Source organism: Mesitornis unicolor, unplaced genomic scaffold, assembly GCF_000695765.1.
Source record: "Mesitornis unicolor isolate BGI_N332 unplaced genomic scaffold, ASM69576v1 scaffold35479, whole genome shotgun sequence".
Classification (NCBI taxonomy): domain Eukaryota; kingdom Metazoa; phylum Chordata; class Aves; order Mesitornithiformes; family Mesitornithidae; genus Mesitornis; species Mesitornis unicolor.
This window is the reverse complement of record NW_010208559.1, coordinates 14,214-32,722: the sequence shown is the minus strand read 5'-3', so window position 1 is coordinate 32,722 and position 18,509 is coordinate 14,214. Positions and strand designations below refer to the sequence as shown.

At 39.9% G+C, this 18,509-nt stretch overlaps 1 protein-coding gene across 1 annotated transcript in view; it reads left to right on the top strand.

Annotated features, from left to right (window-relative positions):
• The window catches only part of TUBGCP6 (tubulin, gamma complex associated protein 6), a 21,746-nt gene extending 8,569 nt beyond the window's left edge, over positions 1-13,177 (top strand). Inside the window, exons 10-25 of the mRNA XM_010192558.1 lie at positions 1,126-1,275; positions 1,877-1,958; positions 2,061-2,149; positions 2,329-2,444; positions 3,112-3,250; positions 3,339-3,455; positions 3,693-5,007; positions 5,422-5,477; positions 5,727-5,919; positions 6,181-6,349; positions 7,659-7,800; positions 8,645-8,839; positions 9,097-9,229; positions 9,453-9,666; positions 10,742-10,941; positions 12,717-13,177. Coding sequence (XP_010190860.1) covers positions 1,126-1,275; positions 1,877-1,958; positions 2,061-2,149; positions 2,329-2,444; positions 3,112-3,250; positions 3,339-3,455; positions 3,693-5,007; positions 5,422-5,477; positions 5,727-5,919; positions 6,181-6,349; positions 7,659-7,800; positions 8,645-8,839; positions 9,097-9,229; positions 9,453-9,666; positions 10,742-10,941; positions 12,717-12,808 — 3,402 coding nt within the window. The 3' untranslated portion in view covers positions 12,809-13,177. The remainder of the gene's footprint in view (positions 1-1,125; positions 1,276-1,876; positions 1,959-2,060; positions 2,150-2,328; positions 2,445-3,111; positions 3,251-3,338; positions 3,456-3,692; positions 5,008-5,421; positions 5,478-5,726; positions 5,920-6,180; positions 6,350-7,658; positions 7,801-8,644; positions 8,840-9,096; positions 9,230-9,452; positions 9,667-10,741; positions 10,942-12,716) is intronic.
• The last annotated feature ends 5,332 nt before the right edge of the window (positions 13,178-18,509 follow it).

Below are 18,509 nucleotides of genomic sequence, written 5' to 3'. Positions count from 1 at the left end.
TCTTTCCCAAGTAATTAGTATTATCTTTTCTTTTAAGATTAGAGCTGCCTAGTCTTGAAAGAGCTGAGCAGCTCAACATCAGCTATCTGAGATCAGCTATCAGGTATAAGCCTAATATCTCAAAAGAACTGACCCTCTACTAGTTCTCCTGAGTCTGCTCTGATAAGTATTCTCAAACCATGACTCAGGTATGCCTGTAATATTGGGCTTTTTATAAAAGTGTTGGCCATCATGTCCATTATAAATTACGGCTTTATCAGTCACTAACACAGTATCTTAACAGAACATTCTTCCAGGATGTGAGTCACTCAGGTTCAATCATCTTCTGTCTTTGTTAGAGTACCAGTCACATTTCATCCCTTTCCATGATAATGCCCTAAACAGCTGGCTCTTCCCTTTTGTTTAGGCTAACACAGTCCCAGGAACACAGCTCTGGGCATCCCATCTTCTGGCTTTTACCAGTAGACTGGGGAATGCCGTGTGTGCATGCTTGTGTGCCTTTTTTCTTTTTTTTTTTTTAAAAAGCTCACTTACCTATTTTCTGCACTGAGTAGAACAGCTTCAGAGATTTACAGAGGTTGAGGTGGAGCAGAAAGACCTAAGCTTAGAGAACAGGTACTCTGTGATGTGTACTGGCCATACTTTTGAGAGTTATGTCTTGTGTAGAGCTCTCTCCTGTAGGTCTATGTTAGTTATGTTCCAGACAGTTCCTATTAAGTAGGGATCTGTTTGGGATATACATGAACAAAACCTAATTTTTGATAGAGGAGATGCATTTGACACCGAGTTACTCAGTCTCAGTTTATTTGGATATTCAGAAAAGCAAAATTTTAGACATTTAGAACATGACTAGTGTAAATGACTGTATCAGATTTTAGATTCCTGTCCAGTGGGAAAGATGGGACCCTGAGAACTTGACCTGGGATACAAGTTCTGGAACATTACACCTCTCTCTCATACTTTGAATGATATAAATGCTGAAAGAGATGATATAAAAAAATTTAGGTCCTTGTCTTGTTTCAGTATTTAGAAACATTGCTCAGTTAAAAGAAATATATAATTGAGTTCATCATCTAACATTTTACAGTTTAAAATATATTTAAAATTAATTTTCTCCTTTTTCAGCACTATATATGTTGGTCAGATATACCTGTTCCCCGGATTTCAGTTATTTTTTCGCTTGAAGAGCTGAAAGAAATAGAGAGAGATTGTGCAGTGTATGTAGGCCGAATGGAAAGAATTGCCCGTTACAGTTCCATAAGCAAGGAAGAAAAGGTAAATTAATAAAATAGTAAAAACCTTATTGTTTGGATTTCTTTTTTTATACTTATTTTTAATTTTTGTTACAACTTTGAAAGAATTCTGTTCATAGTCAGAATTTTTTAATTGGTCAAGTGCTGTTTGAATTGTTATCGGAGCAAATAAACTTATTTAATACAATTTTTAAAAGTGTAGGTGGTGTGTTGTCATTTCTTGGCGTCTTTATATATTAAATGAGTTTTGGGCTTCCATCTTCATTGCAGCAGCAGATCTGCCTTCCTACTGAAAAGGTTGTTAGATTATAACTCAACAAACATGACAAGCTAATTAATAACCAGATAAGACTCTTTCTGCAATTTGCATAGCTAATTGTTTTTTCAGAATTGTTTTGGTTATAAAGAGACTTCTGTCTTTCAGATGCCATCAATGTAGTGTATATATCAAGTGGATTTGGTTTCTTGTAAGGTCTCGGGTATTAACTTTCAATATTAATTTGCAGACTTTACATTTAATTAATTGCTTTATTCACATTTCTGTACTGTAATCATAGATTAATAACCATTACAGTAGAAAAAAATTCACATCAGTATTTGTTTGTTCTGGTTTTTTTTTTTAGGATTTGCGCATGGAAATAGCCAAACAAGAATTAATTTTTCATGCTCGAGAAACGGCAAGCAAAGTACTAAAGGCCATTAATGGTAAGCTGTGGTGGTGGTTTGTGTGGTGAGCTGTGTGGTGGTTTGATGTGTTTTCAAGTGGGTTGGTTAATGTAAACTAACAATATCTTTATTGTAATACAGATCGACAGATATCAGAACGGATGGCTTTGGGCTCAAAGAAACGGGAACAGTTTCAAAAGCTGAAAGAGCAATTTGCAAAAGACCAAGAGGTGTGTGTATTTTTCTGAAGGCCAACTATTTCTTAGGCAAATAATTGAAAGGGTGTCTTGGATTTATTGTACTGAAGTTGAATGAATAGCTCATGGGGTACAAATAAGAACTTCTTGTAGATGTGTGCATTACAGCTGGTACTGAGAGGGGCTTTTAAAAGTTTTAAATATTTATGCAGCGTCGCCTTGCAATAAAGCAGGAGGAGATTGATGATGATTTCAGCTATGCCCGAGAACTCAGAGAGAGAGAAAAAAGATTGAAAGCTTTAGAAGAAGAACTGGAAAAAAAGGCAAGGTAAATGTATCTGAATAGTCTCTCAAAGCTTAAATACTCCAAAACTATCATAAGGACCTCAGGAAAAATTATTCTATATTCAAACTTATGGTCCTAGTAGTTCCCAAACATTGCACTACGAGGGTAATGTTTGCAGTTAAAAGACAGATGTAAGGGGTTTTTTGTAATGTGTGTAATTTTGTGATTTAGGAATGGTTAGTGCCCCAAAAATCTGGGACAGACTGATTTGTGGCAACCCAAAGGCTGGTTTATGTTATGATCAGCATTTGAGGAAAAAATTTAGCTGCGCTTTACAATTAAAAGCTGAGCCCACAGCAAAACTAGTCATATGTATTTCAAAGCAGAAGTAAAAAACAGATGGAGGAGTTAGATCGGTAATTATTTGAATTGCTCCTGTTGTGCATCTAGTTGTGTTTAACTTTCTTCTGTTATATCTAGAAATACTTAAAATAAATGAGTGATCTACTAAGAAAAGCTATAAAAACATGTATTGACTAAGAATACAGTCCTGTTTTCTCCACACGTTTATCCTCTGTGATTGAAGTCTCTGACTTCTACATTTGAAAAATGCTTCTCCGTTCTAAAGTGCAAAAATGTCCTTTAGAATGGAATATGAAAATCAGTGGGCGAAAATCTGTAACTTTGGTTTATTTTTACCTTCATTTAGGCAAGAATTAATTGACCATTATAGCAAACTTTCTGATGATGCAGCCCGTAGGGAACAAAGAGCATTATGGAAAATCCAGCGACACAAGTTGGAAACAGCCCGTCTTAAGTTTCTATTAGAAGATGAAAAACGGATCGAGGTATCTTCTGAAAACTGTAAGAAACGTAATTTAGAATATTTTGTACTTGGTACTTTAAGACTTTTGGTTTTGTCATTTTTACTTATAGGAAATGCTTGAAAAACTTCCAGACGGAAACTACAGGAGAAAATTAGATATTATTCCTTACAAACAGTGCCAGTTTGCTTTAGATAAAAATCCTGTTGTGGAAGATCCACATTCACAGGTGAGTTTATTTTCTTCATGAACTCCAGGTTGCTGTTCCAGGTTTCCCTCAGGGGAGTTCATTTCACTTCAGTAGACAGAAGGTTCACTATGACAGCAGGGTGAGCAGTTGCCACATTATTTGTAGTACATCTGAAAAACTGGAAAATTTTAAACCTTACGTGTAATAAAGTAGTGCCATAATAGTGGCTTGGTTATGTGACTAGCCATACAGTGTAATAACTATTTCTTTTTTTAGATGTTACCTGTGAAACCTCTGCATTGTAATGAGACAGTTGACAGTAGAGAGTCTGAGTCTGGACTGGAATCTGCTACTTCTGCTGAAGAAGCACTGCCCATGCCAGAGCCAACAAATAGTAATGCTGATCAGCATTTTCAGCCTGAAGTAGCAGGATCTGAAAGTGATCTCCAGAGTTCAGAGAAAGCATGCAATACTCTATACAGTGCTGATTTCTTGCCTGAATCCAATGTGAATATAGAAGATTTCTTATCAAAGCCACAAGATGAACAACCTGCTGCTATTAGCATACAAGGTTCTTTGCTAGATGAAGCATTCCGAAATATTAACTCAGATCTTTCAGAGACTTCTCAAGTAAATGAAAATCGGCATGTCTTGAGAGGAGCACTTGAAGGAGAAGACAGTGCACCATTGCATGAGGAAAACGAGTATGATTTTAGTACAGTTCTAAGACCATCTGCAGCTTGGCAGGGACAGGTTAGAGTTGGAGAAAATGTGTTTGATGTAGAGTACAGAAGGCCTCGGTGGAATGTTCATGGACATGCATCTGATGCCAACATCAGAGTGGGAGAATACGTACCTCATGTGGACACTTACCAGCCACATTCAAGTCTTTATGGGCATTTTTCAGACTCCCATATAAAAATCAGCAGCTATGTTTCTGATGTTGAATCGAGCCGACCCCAATGGAATGTTCATGGGCATGTTTCTGAAGCTCATATTAGAATTGGGGAATATGCTTCAGAGGTACAGCCCTCAAGGCCAAGGTGGAACATTCATGGTCATGCTTCAGAAGCCAATATTAAGATTGGAGAGTATGTGTCAAATGTAGCTCCTATGAGACCTCGATGGAACATCCATGGCCATGCATCTGATGCCAATATCAAGATTGGTGAAAATGTGTCAGAGGTGGTCTCAGCTAGACCTCGCTGGAACATCCATGGGCACGCTTCACAGTCGCACATCAAAATTGGAGAACTGGTTTCAGATACGGAGCCTTTGAAATCTCGTTGGAGCCCATTTGGTCACGCATCCCAGTCAAGCATCCAAATAGGGGAGTGGGCCCCATCTACAGAAAATGATCCAATACCTCATCGTAAAACCATTACTGGTCCTTCATCTGACTCCACAGTTCAGACGCTTCTGTACAGTGAAGAATTGTCTCCTGCTGAAGGGAGCAGAAAGGACGCAAAAACGTTACAAGTTGAGGAAAAGACTTCAGCACAGTCGCAGCCATCTGATGGTGTTCCCGTCTTTTCTGACATTAATATTAAAGATGACAAAAAAGAAAATACAGTAGAAGAGAAACAAGATGGTAAAATAAAATTAAGTTTGTTCAGTCAGCATTTGTTTAAGAGTTCATGAAAGTAACTGTTATGTTTTATGTTCAAAATAGGTACTTACTCCTTAATTCCTTGCATAACTTTTTGGACATTTGGACGTTTTAGAATTTAGAGAAAAGAATTTGAGCTTAGTCTTGTCTCCTATATAAAAGAAACAGAGCATTAAAAAGATTCTAGTCCAAAACAGGACCTTGTGTGATCTCAAGTAGAGAACACGCGTAGAGCTGCCTGGGTTGGACTATGGGGAGGGACTGTTACTGGGGTGGTTGTTTCTCTGACAGTCTGTAGAGAAATTTTGAAGAACACCAGGAGCAGGTCTGAAGTATGAACTAAGTATTATAAGCAGGTCTAAGTAAATGCTGTCTTTAATTTACTTGTAATTACAGTAGCCACAAATGTGGTCAACAGGGACCCTTCTCCAGATTCCTCACAGAGCTTACAGGTAAGAAACAAAGTAGTTGTTGAGAAAACTTCCTTTTCCTTCTAAGTATTAAACACACTGGTAGTTAAGGTAATAAGTTGCCGTAATCTAGTAATCACAGTAATACAATATTGTTTTTACATGTAAGAAAAGTACAGGGGAGTAAGCTCTTTTCAGTTGGAACAACTATTCAGTTACCTGTAAGAACGTGTTAAGTGTGAGTAGGCAAAGCCAGTGTCTCTGATAAAATTTGTCCTTTTTTTTGTTTAGGCAGAAGAACCTGAAAAGGCAATTCCACAAGATACTGTGCCTCAAGAAACTTTACTTGCTGAAGCTAATGCTCCCATGACTGAGGAGGAGGAAGAGAGAGAGGAAGATACATGGAAGAAAGAACAGGCTTATTTGAAAGCCTTATCGAATCAGTATTGTATTGAAAAATATCAAGATAGTTATGATTTGATGTGTGAGTAGAACAGTAGACCAACAGAAGATGTGGTGAACTTGAGCAAGAAAGCTTGAGTGCCAGAAAATATACCTGAGTTACCAGTATATACCAAAAAAATATTATGAACTGCAGTAGCCAAACAATTTGCTTTTAGGCACAAAGATGAGAAACACAATTTGAAATATTATAATTTTCTAACCTAGAGGGGTTTGTAGAGATTAATAGAAACAAATTGCTTAAATATAATAACTTACAGTGTTTCTGTATTTTTTCATTTAGCAGAACTACCAGTTTCTCATCTCTTGCATCACGTGATACCAAGATCATACACTTTTCCTGTGGATCCTATGGTACAGTCAGCAACAGATGAAACGGCTGTACAGCTGAGTGAGCTCTTGTCTCTGCCAGTGCTGATGAAACGTTCTATCACTGCTCCACTTGTATCTCAGTGAGTATGTGTTAGAAACAGCAGATCCATAATTTATCAGTTAATGTGTTCTTTATTCTTATTTTGAGACAGGAGTTGCGTGTAGATCTGTTCTCCTGCATTTTCTCTTTGATCTTAGAAGTGGTTCAGTGGATGGTCCATTACGAACTAAAAAGTTCAGCTTTACTTATAAATAGTAACATAAACTTATTTATTATGTCTAAATTAAAAATCTGAAGTCCAGTTTGAAATACAAGGGCTTGGAGGGAAGTGTTTGCTCTCAGACTCATGGATTACACAGTAGCAGTTTTGACACCGCTGGTTTCCTTGTTCTTTTAAAAAGAAGGTGTAATATTTGTAGTGTTTGTGGTAGTTTTTATTTGGCAGGTGAAAGGTAAGAGGAAAAAAGAAAAATCTTTTGATTATGTGCAAGCCCATACATATTAATCAGGATGTGTTTTATGTTTCTATGGGAACTCCAGCTTCAAGGCTGTTTTGAAGTTTAATAGAAGATGTTCTTGTTACTATTGGAATATATAGGGAAACCACATAAATGTTGGACCATTTAATTACTGTATCTAATGATATTTTAAGGAAAGGTTTGTTATTATGTACAAGGTCAGCTTCTGTCATAAAAACAATTATTCACAGATGTGTTGAAATGTTCCTGTTGGAATCTCCTTTCTTGTAAGTTTGGATTTCCATTATGAACTCCCAAGCATGCTATACTCAAAGTTTGGTGCAACCTAGAAAGCTCTAGTTACTTAACTGAGTTTTAGACATTCAGATTGAGTACCAGAACGATCTGTGTACAGATTTGTGTATTCAGCAAAGCAAAGTGAGCCTGAGTTGTATGTTGGCAGGATTAGCCTGTCTCTGATATGTAAGTTAAATTACTTAAAGCTAGCTTGAATACCTACACTATGCTGCAAACTTCAGTATAGACCTGCCCTCAGTATGTAGTATCAGAGCTTTACCAGGATATTCTCGGGGATTTAATAGTCTTTCTGAATCTGTTTGTGTAGGTGACAGAGATAAGACAAGGCTATTGATAAAACGTTGCTCTAGGCCCAGCAGGATGTTCTAAAGATCATTATATATAGCCAGTCTTAAAATACTTTCCCAGTACTGTTCAGAACCCATTTGAAAGAAGTGGTAGATTTTCAGATGAAGATTTTTTCCATCTATTTTTTTTTTTTTGGCTTATGTGAATATCATCCTGTCTTGGATGTTAAGTACTGGAGCGTTAATCTGATGTAGGCACAGCTGAATGTTAACAGTAAAGGAGTTGCTTGTAAGAATAATGCCTTTTCTGTGTTTTTATTCTTAGTGTTTCTCTTGTGAACAAAGCAATAGTTGATTACTACTTTGTGGAACTGAATGTAGAGAAGCATTTTGAAGCGCTGAGACACTTTTTATTAATGGAAGACGGGGAGTTTGCTCAGTCACTCAGTGACCTGTTGTTTGAGAAGGTATTTGCTTGTCTTAACTGTTGTTTTGGGGTTGTCTGCTTTAGTTTGACACCTCTGGATTACTTTGGATGGGAAAAGAAGATAAAAGAGCTGCACTATTGCTCTGTCCTCTCCCATCTGCTGGCAGAAAGGCTGGAAGAGCCTGTTGCCATTTGCTAAAATCCAATGGAAAGGCCTGTGTTGCAAAATACCTACTCTTACCTCAGATGTTCTGTAGAGCAGAGAGGAGGACAGCTGAAGAGAGCACTAGTCCTCTGATGAGACAGTATTTTCGTGACTTATCCCATTGTTCATGGGGAAGACAGCAAGGTAGGAGAGATACCCTGGGTTAATATAGCTGGTAGCCAGTGAAGATACACGGCTGTAGGATAGCTAATGCATTTCTCTGTGTCCTAAGAATGCTTTAGACTCAACTAGGGAAAGCCCTTGAGGATTTAGACTCGATGAATAGCTTTATTTGTAAACCTCTGAGGGTGCTGAGTTGATGCAATAGACAGACTGGAGTCAGGTAGATAATACCAGTCCTGTCACTGGCTTTCTGCACCACTGAAGCCTGAAGGCTGTATTCCCTGCAGCAGCGATGTGCAGCAGCTCCTGAACCACAGCAAACTGCAGTCCAACATATCAAAGTAAGTCAGTACAGGTATGGGATTACCTTCATGCTCTGAAGAGCAAATAGTTCAGAAGTTGCTTCTTATGCTGTTCATGCACCCCTACGGCAGAAGTAGAAACCTCCAGTCAGAATGGTGGAGCAAGGCTGGACACTTTAGTGTTCTGCTTTAATTCACATGTGTTCTGGAGCCTTCATTAATACTCTGTAATTAGAATATTTTTTTTTCCCTAGCTTGGATCAGGACAAACACCTGGTGAACTGCTGAATCCACTGGTTCTTAATTCTATCCTAAATAAAGCATTGCAGTACAGTCTTCATGGTGACACCCAGCTTGCTTCCAATCTTTCTTTTGCCCTCAAGTACCTTCCAGAAGTGTTCAAGCCCAATGCACCTGATGCTCTCAGTTGCTTAGAGCTAAGGTACAAGGTAAGAAGGCATGGAGAAAGGTGGTAGTACTGCAATTACGCCATGGTTCTTGGGTACCGTGGTGGAGCGAGTATGTTCTTAATAATGGAGTAAAAAATCGTGTAATGGAAATTACAGGATTTACTTAGCCTGGCCATTCCATTCCATTATTAAAATACATATGTTCATTTGTATGTCCCTGAAATACTTGTGTCTGAAGTATTCGTAAAATTTCTACTAGCAAAAAGTAGTATCATTGGCACTGTTATTTCTTTTAGGTTGACTGGCCTCTCAACATTGTCATCACTGAGAGCTGCATGAATAAATACAACAAGATCTTCTCCTTTTTGCTTCAGCTGAAGCACATGGTGTGGACTCTCAAGGATGTTTGGTTCCACTTGAAACGCACTGGTAAGTATAATGAGTGATCTAGAGAGCATCCCGTTTAAAATGCTGTGCTACACAGTTGCTTATAAACAGTCATATCAGGCTTCAAAACCCACAATTTTTTGAAGATGTTTTTGTGACGTTTTAAACAGACTCTACTAACAGAAGCCTTCATTCCTTTAAAAATTGCTATTTTAGACAGTCTCTGTGGGTGCTGATGAGAATCTGTTTCTGGTTTTATTTTCAGCTTTAGTGAGTCGTGCATCAAATTCTGTTCAGTTCCGGCAGCTCCAGCTGTATAAACACGAAATGCAGCATTTTGTGAAAGTTATTCAAGGTTACATCGCTAATCAAATTCTTCATGTTACATGGTGTGAATTTGGAAACAAACTGTCTTCTGTAGGCAACCTGGAAGAAATTCATAGAACACATGCTGAATACCTCAACAAAGCCATCTTCAGGCAAGCTACCATACTTATTTTTGTTTGAAATATTTAAGTTAAAGGAGCTGCCAGTCTAGCGTAACGTATTTGTGCAAAAGTGACTTCTGACGTACTAAGTAGTCTTTACATGTAAGTGTTCTTGTGTAAGGGAAGCAAACTTCATGGCATGTTACCAGGTCCGTACTTTGATGCTTTTCCTCATCTACCTGTCCTCTTCATTTCCCCCTTCCCGCTCCTGCCTGTGCAAGCTTCAGATCCACTTAGGACAGCTCTAACCTGGAGGCTAAGGGCACACTTGCCCCAGTTCTGTTTTCCTTTCACCCCATCCTTGTCATAACTTTTGTAAATGAATGCTGTTTTATTCAGCATGAGTAGTGTGTGCAAGTAAGCCTAGCTCAAGGGTTGTAAAATGCTGCTTCTTTACATTATATATGCCCTTAATATATGTGCAGTGACCAGGACTGAACTTTGAAGGAACAAATGTGACCTGATGCCTCTGCACAGATTTATGATCTGTCTTCTAGGAGTTACAAGCTTTTAGCCCTTTGGCTATTTTATATGAGGCAGAAGGGTGTGGGAATAAGAGGAGAGCAGCTAGGGTTTACTTGGTTTCTTAAAGAGTATATGCTGGAATGATGAAGTGGGGAGATGGAGGGAGAAGAGATGACAAAGAACAGAAACAATAAACAAGATACGAATCTGTCCTTTCATGTCTCTCTTTCTCAGTTTTAATAAGAAAAAACTTGGCTGAAGCTGCTGTTTGAATATCAGGTGATGGGATGAGAGGGGATTAAAGTTTAAAGAAACTTAGAGCATCATAATGTTTTAAAATATTATTTATTTTGCAAATGCAGATGTCATTCTAGAAATCAGATGCATCAATGCAAATATCAGTTTCTTGGAAGTACAAGCAAATTATGTTAGGTTTACGCACCTTTTTTAAAATCGTCATTACAGTTGGCTGCAGTCTTGTGGATTTTTTTTTAAAGCCATTAAAGAGGAAACCTAAAGGATTGTCACCCCTTTGTATTTTCCTTCCTACAACCAGTAAGTTACGTCAGCTACATTTCTAAGGTTGTTTTTGCTCTGCTAGGGGTCTGTTGACAGAGAAGGCGGCCCCTGTGATGAACATTATCCACAGCATCTTCAGCCTCATACTGAAGTTCCGCAGCCAGCTGATCTCTCAGTCATGGAGCTTCGATGCAGGGAAGCAAATGGCTGTTCATCCCAACTTCAGTCTGATGCAGCAGTCCTACAATACCTTCAAGTATTACTCCCACTTCTTATTCAAAGGTAAGAAATTGCATAAATTCTAGATAGAAGAAAAAGTCAAATGACAACTGAAAAAATTATAGAGGTTCTGCAAGTAGAAGAAAAAGTAGGAAGATGTGTATGCTTAGCATGTTAGAAAATGTAGTTCCCAATTGAAAACTGCATTACTGTGGTTTGCAAAGATCTGCATAGCCGTCAGTTAAAATGTCCACACAAGATATCTAGCAGATATCCCAAAACTGACCGTAAGTGTTTGGTAATTTGCAAAATAAGTATTTGGTATTTAGCTCCCTATATGTGCGTGCATTTTTCTTTTCTGTGGAATTGAGTTCTGAAACTTTTTACTGGCAATGAGGGATAGTTGAATATCACTTAGAAGTAATTTTAGATATATCTGCATTCGTTGAGTATTACCGTTATTGTGAGATTTGAAAATTCTGATTCCCATGTTGGACTAAAGCACAGAGCGCCTCCTAGCACCAGTTGGAGCTTATATCCAGTGCTCCAGGCAAGTGGTTTTCAGCTCCACAGATCATTTGCCAATAGTTTTCCTTTAACACCATAAAATACATTCTCACTGTCAGCTTAGCCTATATTGTGAAGAAATGGTTGATCTGTCTTTCCATTTCTCTTTCAGATCTTGCTTGTGTTTTTAGTAGAAGCTACTTATCCCTCCTCTAAGTACAAAGGTGGTTCATGGGGTTTGGGCTTTTTTTAAGAAATCTCTTAATTCCTGAAGGAAGTGTAACTGTTTTTCCGTAGATCGATTTTGCTAGAATATTTTCTAGTGAGACTATATTCTTTAGGAAATGAGCTGCCCTTTTTATTCCTTAAGGGTATCCAAAAATGGTGTCAAAGGACCAAAAACAGATATTTCAGGATGAGTTAGAATGGCTGCTTCCAAATTCTACAGGAAGTCAGAGCACCTCTGGGAGCCACCTAAGCCCATACTACGAGATCTATGGTTGCTTCATGGACAGAGATTAATAGACCATTCCGTAAGGACATTTGCTGAGTGACCCAGTTCTTACACTCTCTTTATTAAGCACTACAAAACAAACGTGTGCTTGTTCATCTACACCTGTTCCTTCAGTCACTGTGTATTGTAAAATACTCTCTTTCACAGTGGGCTGATCCAGAATCCATTGAAAGCCAATATAGAGCACTCTGGACTTCAATGGCTTTGGCTCAGGCCCTGACTTCTAACTATACACTTCCCTTCTTCCTTGCATGTTACTGCTGCTTGCCAGTTCCCTTTCTATTGGTGCATGGGATGTCTCTGAGCTTAGGGAGTTTCTGTTGCCTTTTCCCCTTTGTTCTTAAGGATGTTTAGAGCAGTCAGTTTGTTCATTTATAGAGCCTGAGGGTTTGTCCCATGAATTTCTCCTTGGTTTTCTGTCTCACAATGGATTTTGGTCAAGAAAACTTCTTCAAGAAGAGCTGCTTCTTTGACAGAGGTCACCAGAGGACCTAAACATACCTCCTGGTCAGTTGACATGATAAGAACACACCGTCTCATTGTGAAAGCAGCTTGAGAAAGTATTGCCCTATTAGAGTAATATAGTTTCACTTAGAATTGACACATAATCCTTCTCTTGCATCTTATTTGAAATACTTTGTAAGTATCCAGAGATACTGGACATTTATTGTGCTTAAAATAGACCTTTTTTCCCATAGTTTTCAGATTTATGCATTAGGCTTTATTTTTTTAATTAAAATGCACAGATCCTGTCAGGGCTGACTTTAGAATATGAATCTTAGTTGAAGCTTATTTTATTTTTTTGTTTTTCTTCCAGTGGTAACAAAGCTTGTAAATAGAGGATACCAACCACATTTGGAGGATTTTCTACTGCGAATCAACTTCAATAGCTACTACAAGGATAACTGAACTCTGTAGACTAAGGTTCACTGATAGCATGGTAAAACAGATAAACCTATATGCTTGCGATTTATAGAAGCTTATGCAAATGCCATGCAAGAGGCATTTTCCTCCACTGAAATAACCTGCCACCTAATACCTTGGAGAATATAACCACCACATTTAGAGAATGATGCTGCTTAAAATCTACCACACTTGGTCTACTGAGAATTGATGTTGTCATTATTGCAAAGATAGAAAAGCTGAGTGCCTGGCCTTAACTGGGAGAGAGTGCAAAACTGTATATTTGTGAATGTGTAAATGTTGTATTTTCAGTGTTGTGAATTTCCTCCAGTGTAAATACATGTATGTGAAATAAATGAATGGGTACTTTCTAAATCGCTTGAGAGATGAGTATGAGGTACAAATGTTCAGGCAGACCTAAGCACCCATTGCTGTGTTTTATTTTCAAATTGAAATCTTCAAGGATGATAAAAAACACCCTGCGGTGAGGAGACCTGCAAGGAGATAGAGTATTTGACTATTCAAGCACTTGGTAACTGTTGGATCACTTGTGCCAAACAGTTTCCTTACCCCTGATTTAAGCTGTACACCTTATTTTGTGGTGATTATGTAAAACAGAAACTCAGCATCACTAAAGTAAAACAAAGCTCTAATTCCAAATATATTCCAGCTACTGCTTTCAACTGCAGGATCACATTTTTGGTTTGCTAATGATTTCCCTTCTTGATGTTTTCTTTTTCTGCTTTCTGTATTGTGAAAAGAGACGACTGAACTTTCAACTTCGTGGTATGAAAATGTTCAGAGAGGCAGTCTGCTTTGAAATTTTCAGCTTTGCAATATGTTGATTTTGAGATCCTTAAGTCACTTAACACATGGATATATTCCTCAGGAGCTCACTGTCTGATTAGTGGCCCCTTACTTAAAAGTGCAGACACAGCTAACATATTACCAGTACTGTAAAATATTGAATATGATTATTTTCTGATAATGTATAGGTAGTTTTATGTGGTCGGGTTAGTTTTTTTTTTTTCCTGAAATAGAAATTATTAAGAGTCAGCATATGCCAACTGTGAAGGTGATCTGAGTGTTTCTGCTCCTGCACTGCTACCAAAGTCAGTACAAAAAAGTGGTAACTCGCTGTTGCAATGCAGACCTTCTGTGCTGTTTCTTTACCTGTGCTACACTTAACCCGTTTCCTTCTGTTGTACAGAACAGGAGATTGAACAAGCAAGTGGCGCGCAGATTGAGCTCTTCTGCTGCCTGGGCAGGGGAGAGCTGTTTCTCTCCCTGACTTGCTCTTCAGGAACTTCCACGGCCAGGTGTGTTCGTGCAGACTTGTCCCCGGTTACAGGGTGAGGCCATGTCCTGACTCCCCGCTAGAGAGCAGCTGCGCAGTTTGAGCTTTCCCATGGACCCAGTGTAACTCCTGAAGGAAGCCACATTGCCTACCTGCAGTCAGCTCCCTGAAATGCCTGAAGTGCCTCAGCTGGCCATTGATACAGGTAGCAAAGAGAGGGTAGAAAGAGGGAAGAGAGGAAAACCGATTCAGAGCACCTAAATTGAAGTCCTGGTACCATTATATGAGAGGAGCAGCCTTCTCTCCACCGACTTCTAAAGAAGTCCTCTGTGACAAAGGAAAAAAATAGCAAGATTAGCAATAGCTAAAAATCGGAGACTTCTCAAATGCAAGCCATGAATGCTGCTCATCATTGTCCCATGGCACAGTAATGCAAGATTCATTACGAAACTAGGCTGGCACTGCTGCATTTGTAGCATATTTCATCCCCCCACCTTGGTGAAAGGTACGCTAAACTGACACCAAACAATCCGTTTTGCTTACATTTAATTGCTTGACATGCTTTATTTTTTTTCTTAGTCCTGTACACTCTTGCCATCTTCATACTTAAAATTTCCAAACTTTTATAAAGAGAGTTATTTTGGGGTGGGGAGTTGACAGGTGAGCTCCAGTGGCCTGTTCTAGCCTCAGCTATTCTGTGATCTTTTTGATTCAGCTTAAATGCTGCTCTTTGTTTGAAGTGTGCATCACACTCCCTGTCTTCCCACTGAGCTCTTTATTGCTGATCGTTTTACCAAATTCATCCTTTTCAGTGTGAAAAATGTAGCAGCAAAGTTAAGACTCTGGGTGCAGTCTTGCAGTGATGAACTGCTTCCTTACAGACAAAAGTTTTTGGGAAAAAATGAGCGCAAAGTATGGAAATTAAGAAACCTCCTCCTCCCTCCCCCTTTCTTTTTTATTGCTGAGCGTGATGTTTTGTGTATGTGAGTAGCCCTTTGGCTGGTTGGAGTTAGCTGTACCTCCTCCCACCTTCTCTCCCACTCCAGCCCAAACCCCAGGCGGCCTTGACACTGTGCAAGCAGTGTTCAGGGACAGCCAAAACAGCCGTGTTATCAGCACATCCAAAACACAGCCATACACGCTGCTATGAGGAAAGTTAACTCCATCCTGTCCAGGCACTGCACAAAGTAAAGTTAATTTTGATTTGGAAAACAGTGCTTCTTTAGGGAGGGCAGTTTCGAAATACAAAGAATTATCTAAAAAGTAGAAAACATAACGTGCATTTTTAATTTTGTGGTGTTATATGAGCACTTCAGTATAGAAATGGTTGTAGCAGAGCCCTGCTTTTTTGCACAGTAAAACTTCTGAGTGCAGTGGACTGAAAAGTCATCCAGAAGCATCTACAAATCAGAATTCTGATCCACACCTTGGCACTGGTAGCTCCTAATGGAAGGCAGAAGGGTGAAGGACCCACAGTACCACACCAGGGAGCTGCTTAGGGGATGGAAAACCTCAGTTACCAGCGAGGCCTGGGAGCCAGCACAGCTTTGCCATCATCAGTGCAAACAACCTCAGTGCTTCAGATTCTCTACCTGAAAAATGGTAATAGCATTCATCTTTGTGAAACTTGTGTTTTTAAAGACAAATTGAAGCAAATGCTATTTGAGTATCAGTGTAACTATCATTCCACTGTACTACAATGTCAACTACTTTTTTTAAAGATCAACTCCAGAATAGAAAACACATTAAATAAGCTTTGTGGGTCAGCTTAGCCTACTGAAAATGTTTCTGCTTCCACTTGCAGAAAGTATCATTAACTCTCACCTCTGCTTTTACCTGCTGAGCATACTCGGGCTTAGCGAGAGCTCTGCAGTGCTGCAGCGCTGTCCTTGCCCAGCCAAAACACCAGCAGGGGAGGACAGGCACAGCACAGAGCTTCAGATGTTTTGCATGCTTTGGCTACGGAGACAGATAAGCCTGACTCTTCCCCTTGGGTTTCTGCTCCGCTGTTAATTAGGCAGTTACTGTAAGAACTGAGCGATTTATTATGCACAGACAAAAAGGCAGTCTACACCCACGTCTGTCTGGAAGTTTATCACTACCCCTTGTGTCCTTGGATTTCTGTGCCATGGTACCTGTCCCGTGTCACAGGGCAGCTGTACCCATCAGTTTTAAGGCTGGTTTGGGGGTGGGGGAGAACAGAGGTGCTACAGGGCAGGGCCCGGGGGCGGGGGGAAATTCAGCATTTTTGTACAGTTGAGAGCAGCTGAGAACTGCCACTGCACAAAAAAACCCCCACACCTCTCCCTCTGTAAATGCATGAAGCATAAAGGCAAATGAGAAGGTGTAACATAGGTATTAGTTGCATTACGTAGAATATAGCCTCAACTGTGTGATCTTACACTAGATGCAGCAAGTAAGATGGAGAATGCAATGAATGAAAAAACCAACCAACCAACCTATAATCTCTCCCCTTTCTGAGTTGACCTGGTCTCCAGGCAAACCAACCCGACTGCATGAGGATCTGGGTGGCCTGGCACAGTACAGATGAAGTAAGTCATGCAGAACTGCAGCTAACAACCTCTTCTGAGCCTGCTGCATCATTAAAGGCCCCAGAGGGCAATCAGCTGCTGCCAGTGCCCCCAGGGGAGATCTTCCAAACAGTGAGAACCCCTGCACTGACGTGCACCAGGGCAGTCACCCCCACCTCCCAAAGACAATACAAGTTAGCTGGAATCTGGAAGTCATCCAGTCCAAACCTTGCTTAATGCAGCTCCAACTGGGCAAGACCCTGAGCAGCCTGCCCTAGTGAGCACCTCTGGTTAACTTGTTCCAAAGTTTGGCTGCTCTTATGTTAGGTAAAAAATATTATCCTTGTATCTGCTCCATTTCTTGTGTTGCAACTCTGTTCACTGCCTCTCATCCTATTGCTGTGCTCCCTTGAGCAGAGTCTGCCTCCACCTTCTCTGCGCTCTCCCAGCAGCCGCTGTAGACAGCAAGGCATTTCCCCTTAGCCTTCTCCTAAGGCTGAGGAAACCCAATTCTCTTCGCCTCCCCTCTGCACACCACACGCAGTCCGTGCTACTCTGCCCACAGCCAGGTTTTGGCTACCCCACCACCAAGGCTCAGAAAAGTACCACCACTGCACATCTGCCCACCAGTGCAAATATTTCTCCCCTTCAAACCCACATTTCTCCTTTCTCTGCCCCCTCCCCACCTCCCACCATCACCACCACCAAGGAAAAGGCCTAAGCGTTGCTCAAGGACACCATAACCAACCAAGTGATGTTAAAACAGCTGACAGACGTGCCCTGTTCTCATACTGTAGGAGTAAGAGGAAGCCCAAAATGCTGCAATTTACAGACTGCTCCATCCTGATACACCATTTCCTCTTGTGCAACGGGGTCATGTGCTAGGGCATCCATCTCACCCAGCATGCTCCGTATTAGATGTTTTCCACTCCAGAGAGTCCCATTCTCTATGGTATCACTAAGATCTTAGAAAAAAAATAAAATTATTTATGTAGACTACTCAATCCAGTTCAAATAAACAAAATGCATCTTCACTTTCTACCCAAAGGTCTATTTCTGTAAGCAGAGTTTAAAATCGCTTCCTGTACCTGTCGACATCAGGTGGTGGGTTTTATTCTTCCTTACATCACTGGGATGTCAGCACAGGTCTTATGGCAAAGTAACGACAACAGAGGTTTTTCTTGAAGGTCCTCACCTTACTCCAAGCACGCTACCAAAATCGCTGGGGAGACAGGAGACCACACCTGTGATAACTCACTCCTCGGAGAACGCTGGAAAAATGTGAAGTGAGGTTTCTGTGATACAACCTGGCCATCTGATGTTAACATAGAGCAGGTACTTTTAAAGAAAGGTCTGCTGAACAGTACTGAGCAGCAAGGTTCAACAGCAAAACTCTTTCAGGAAATAGGCATGAATGAGAATATTAAAATTGCATTTATTTTTTTTTAATAAAAGAATCAAAGAAAGCCATAGCGCTTGTTTGGGAGAAAACAAAGCAAAATCCCACGAAACATTCCAAAGTGAGAGCTGACAGTAAAACATTTGGCAATTTTAGATTTAGAAGCTCAGGAAGCAAAGTTATGGTGAAGTCTTATGAAGTCCTAAGAGGAGTCCCACTACCACGTGAAACCACTCGGAGACACATCTCTAAGAGCTTCTCATTGCAGTTCTGTAACCTGGGTACCACTGCAGGCTGTACTGCCATACACTAAGTCTAATCAAAGTGTTTCCACAGAAAGCTGTTGATGTGAAGAGTCACCATTTTCAGCACAAGTCTGTGGCTTTTAAACAAGCAGAGTATTTGACCAATAAGAAGTACTAATTTTCAGGCTTACTTATTGCAAATACAAGCTGTAAAAATCAAGAAGCAATTTATGAT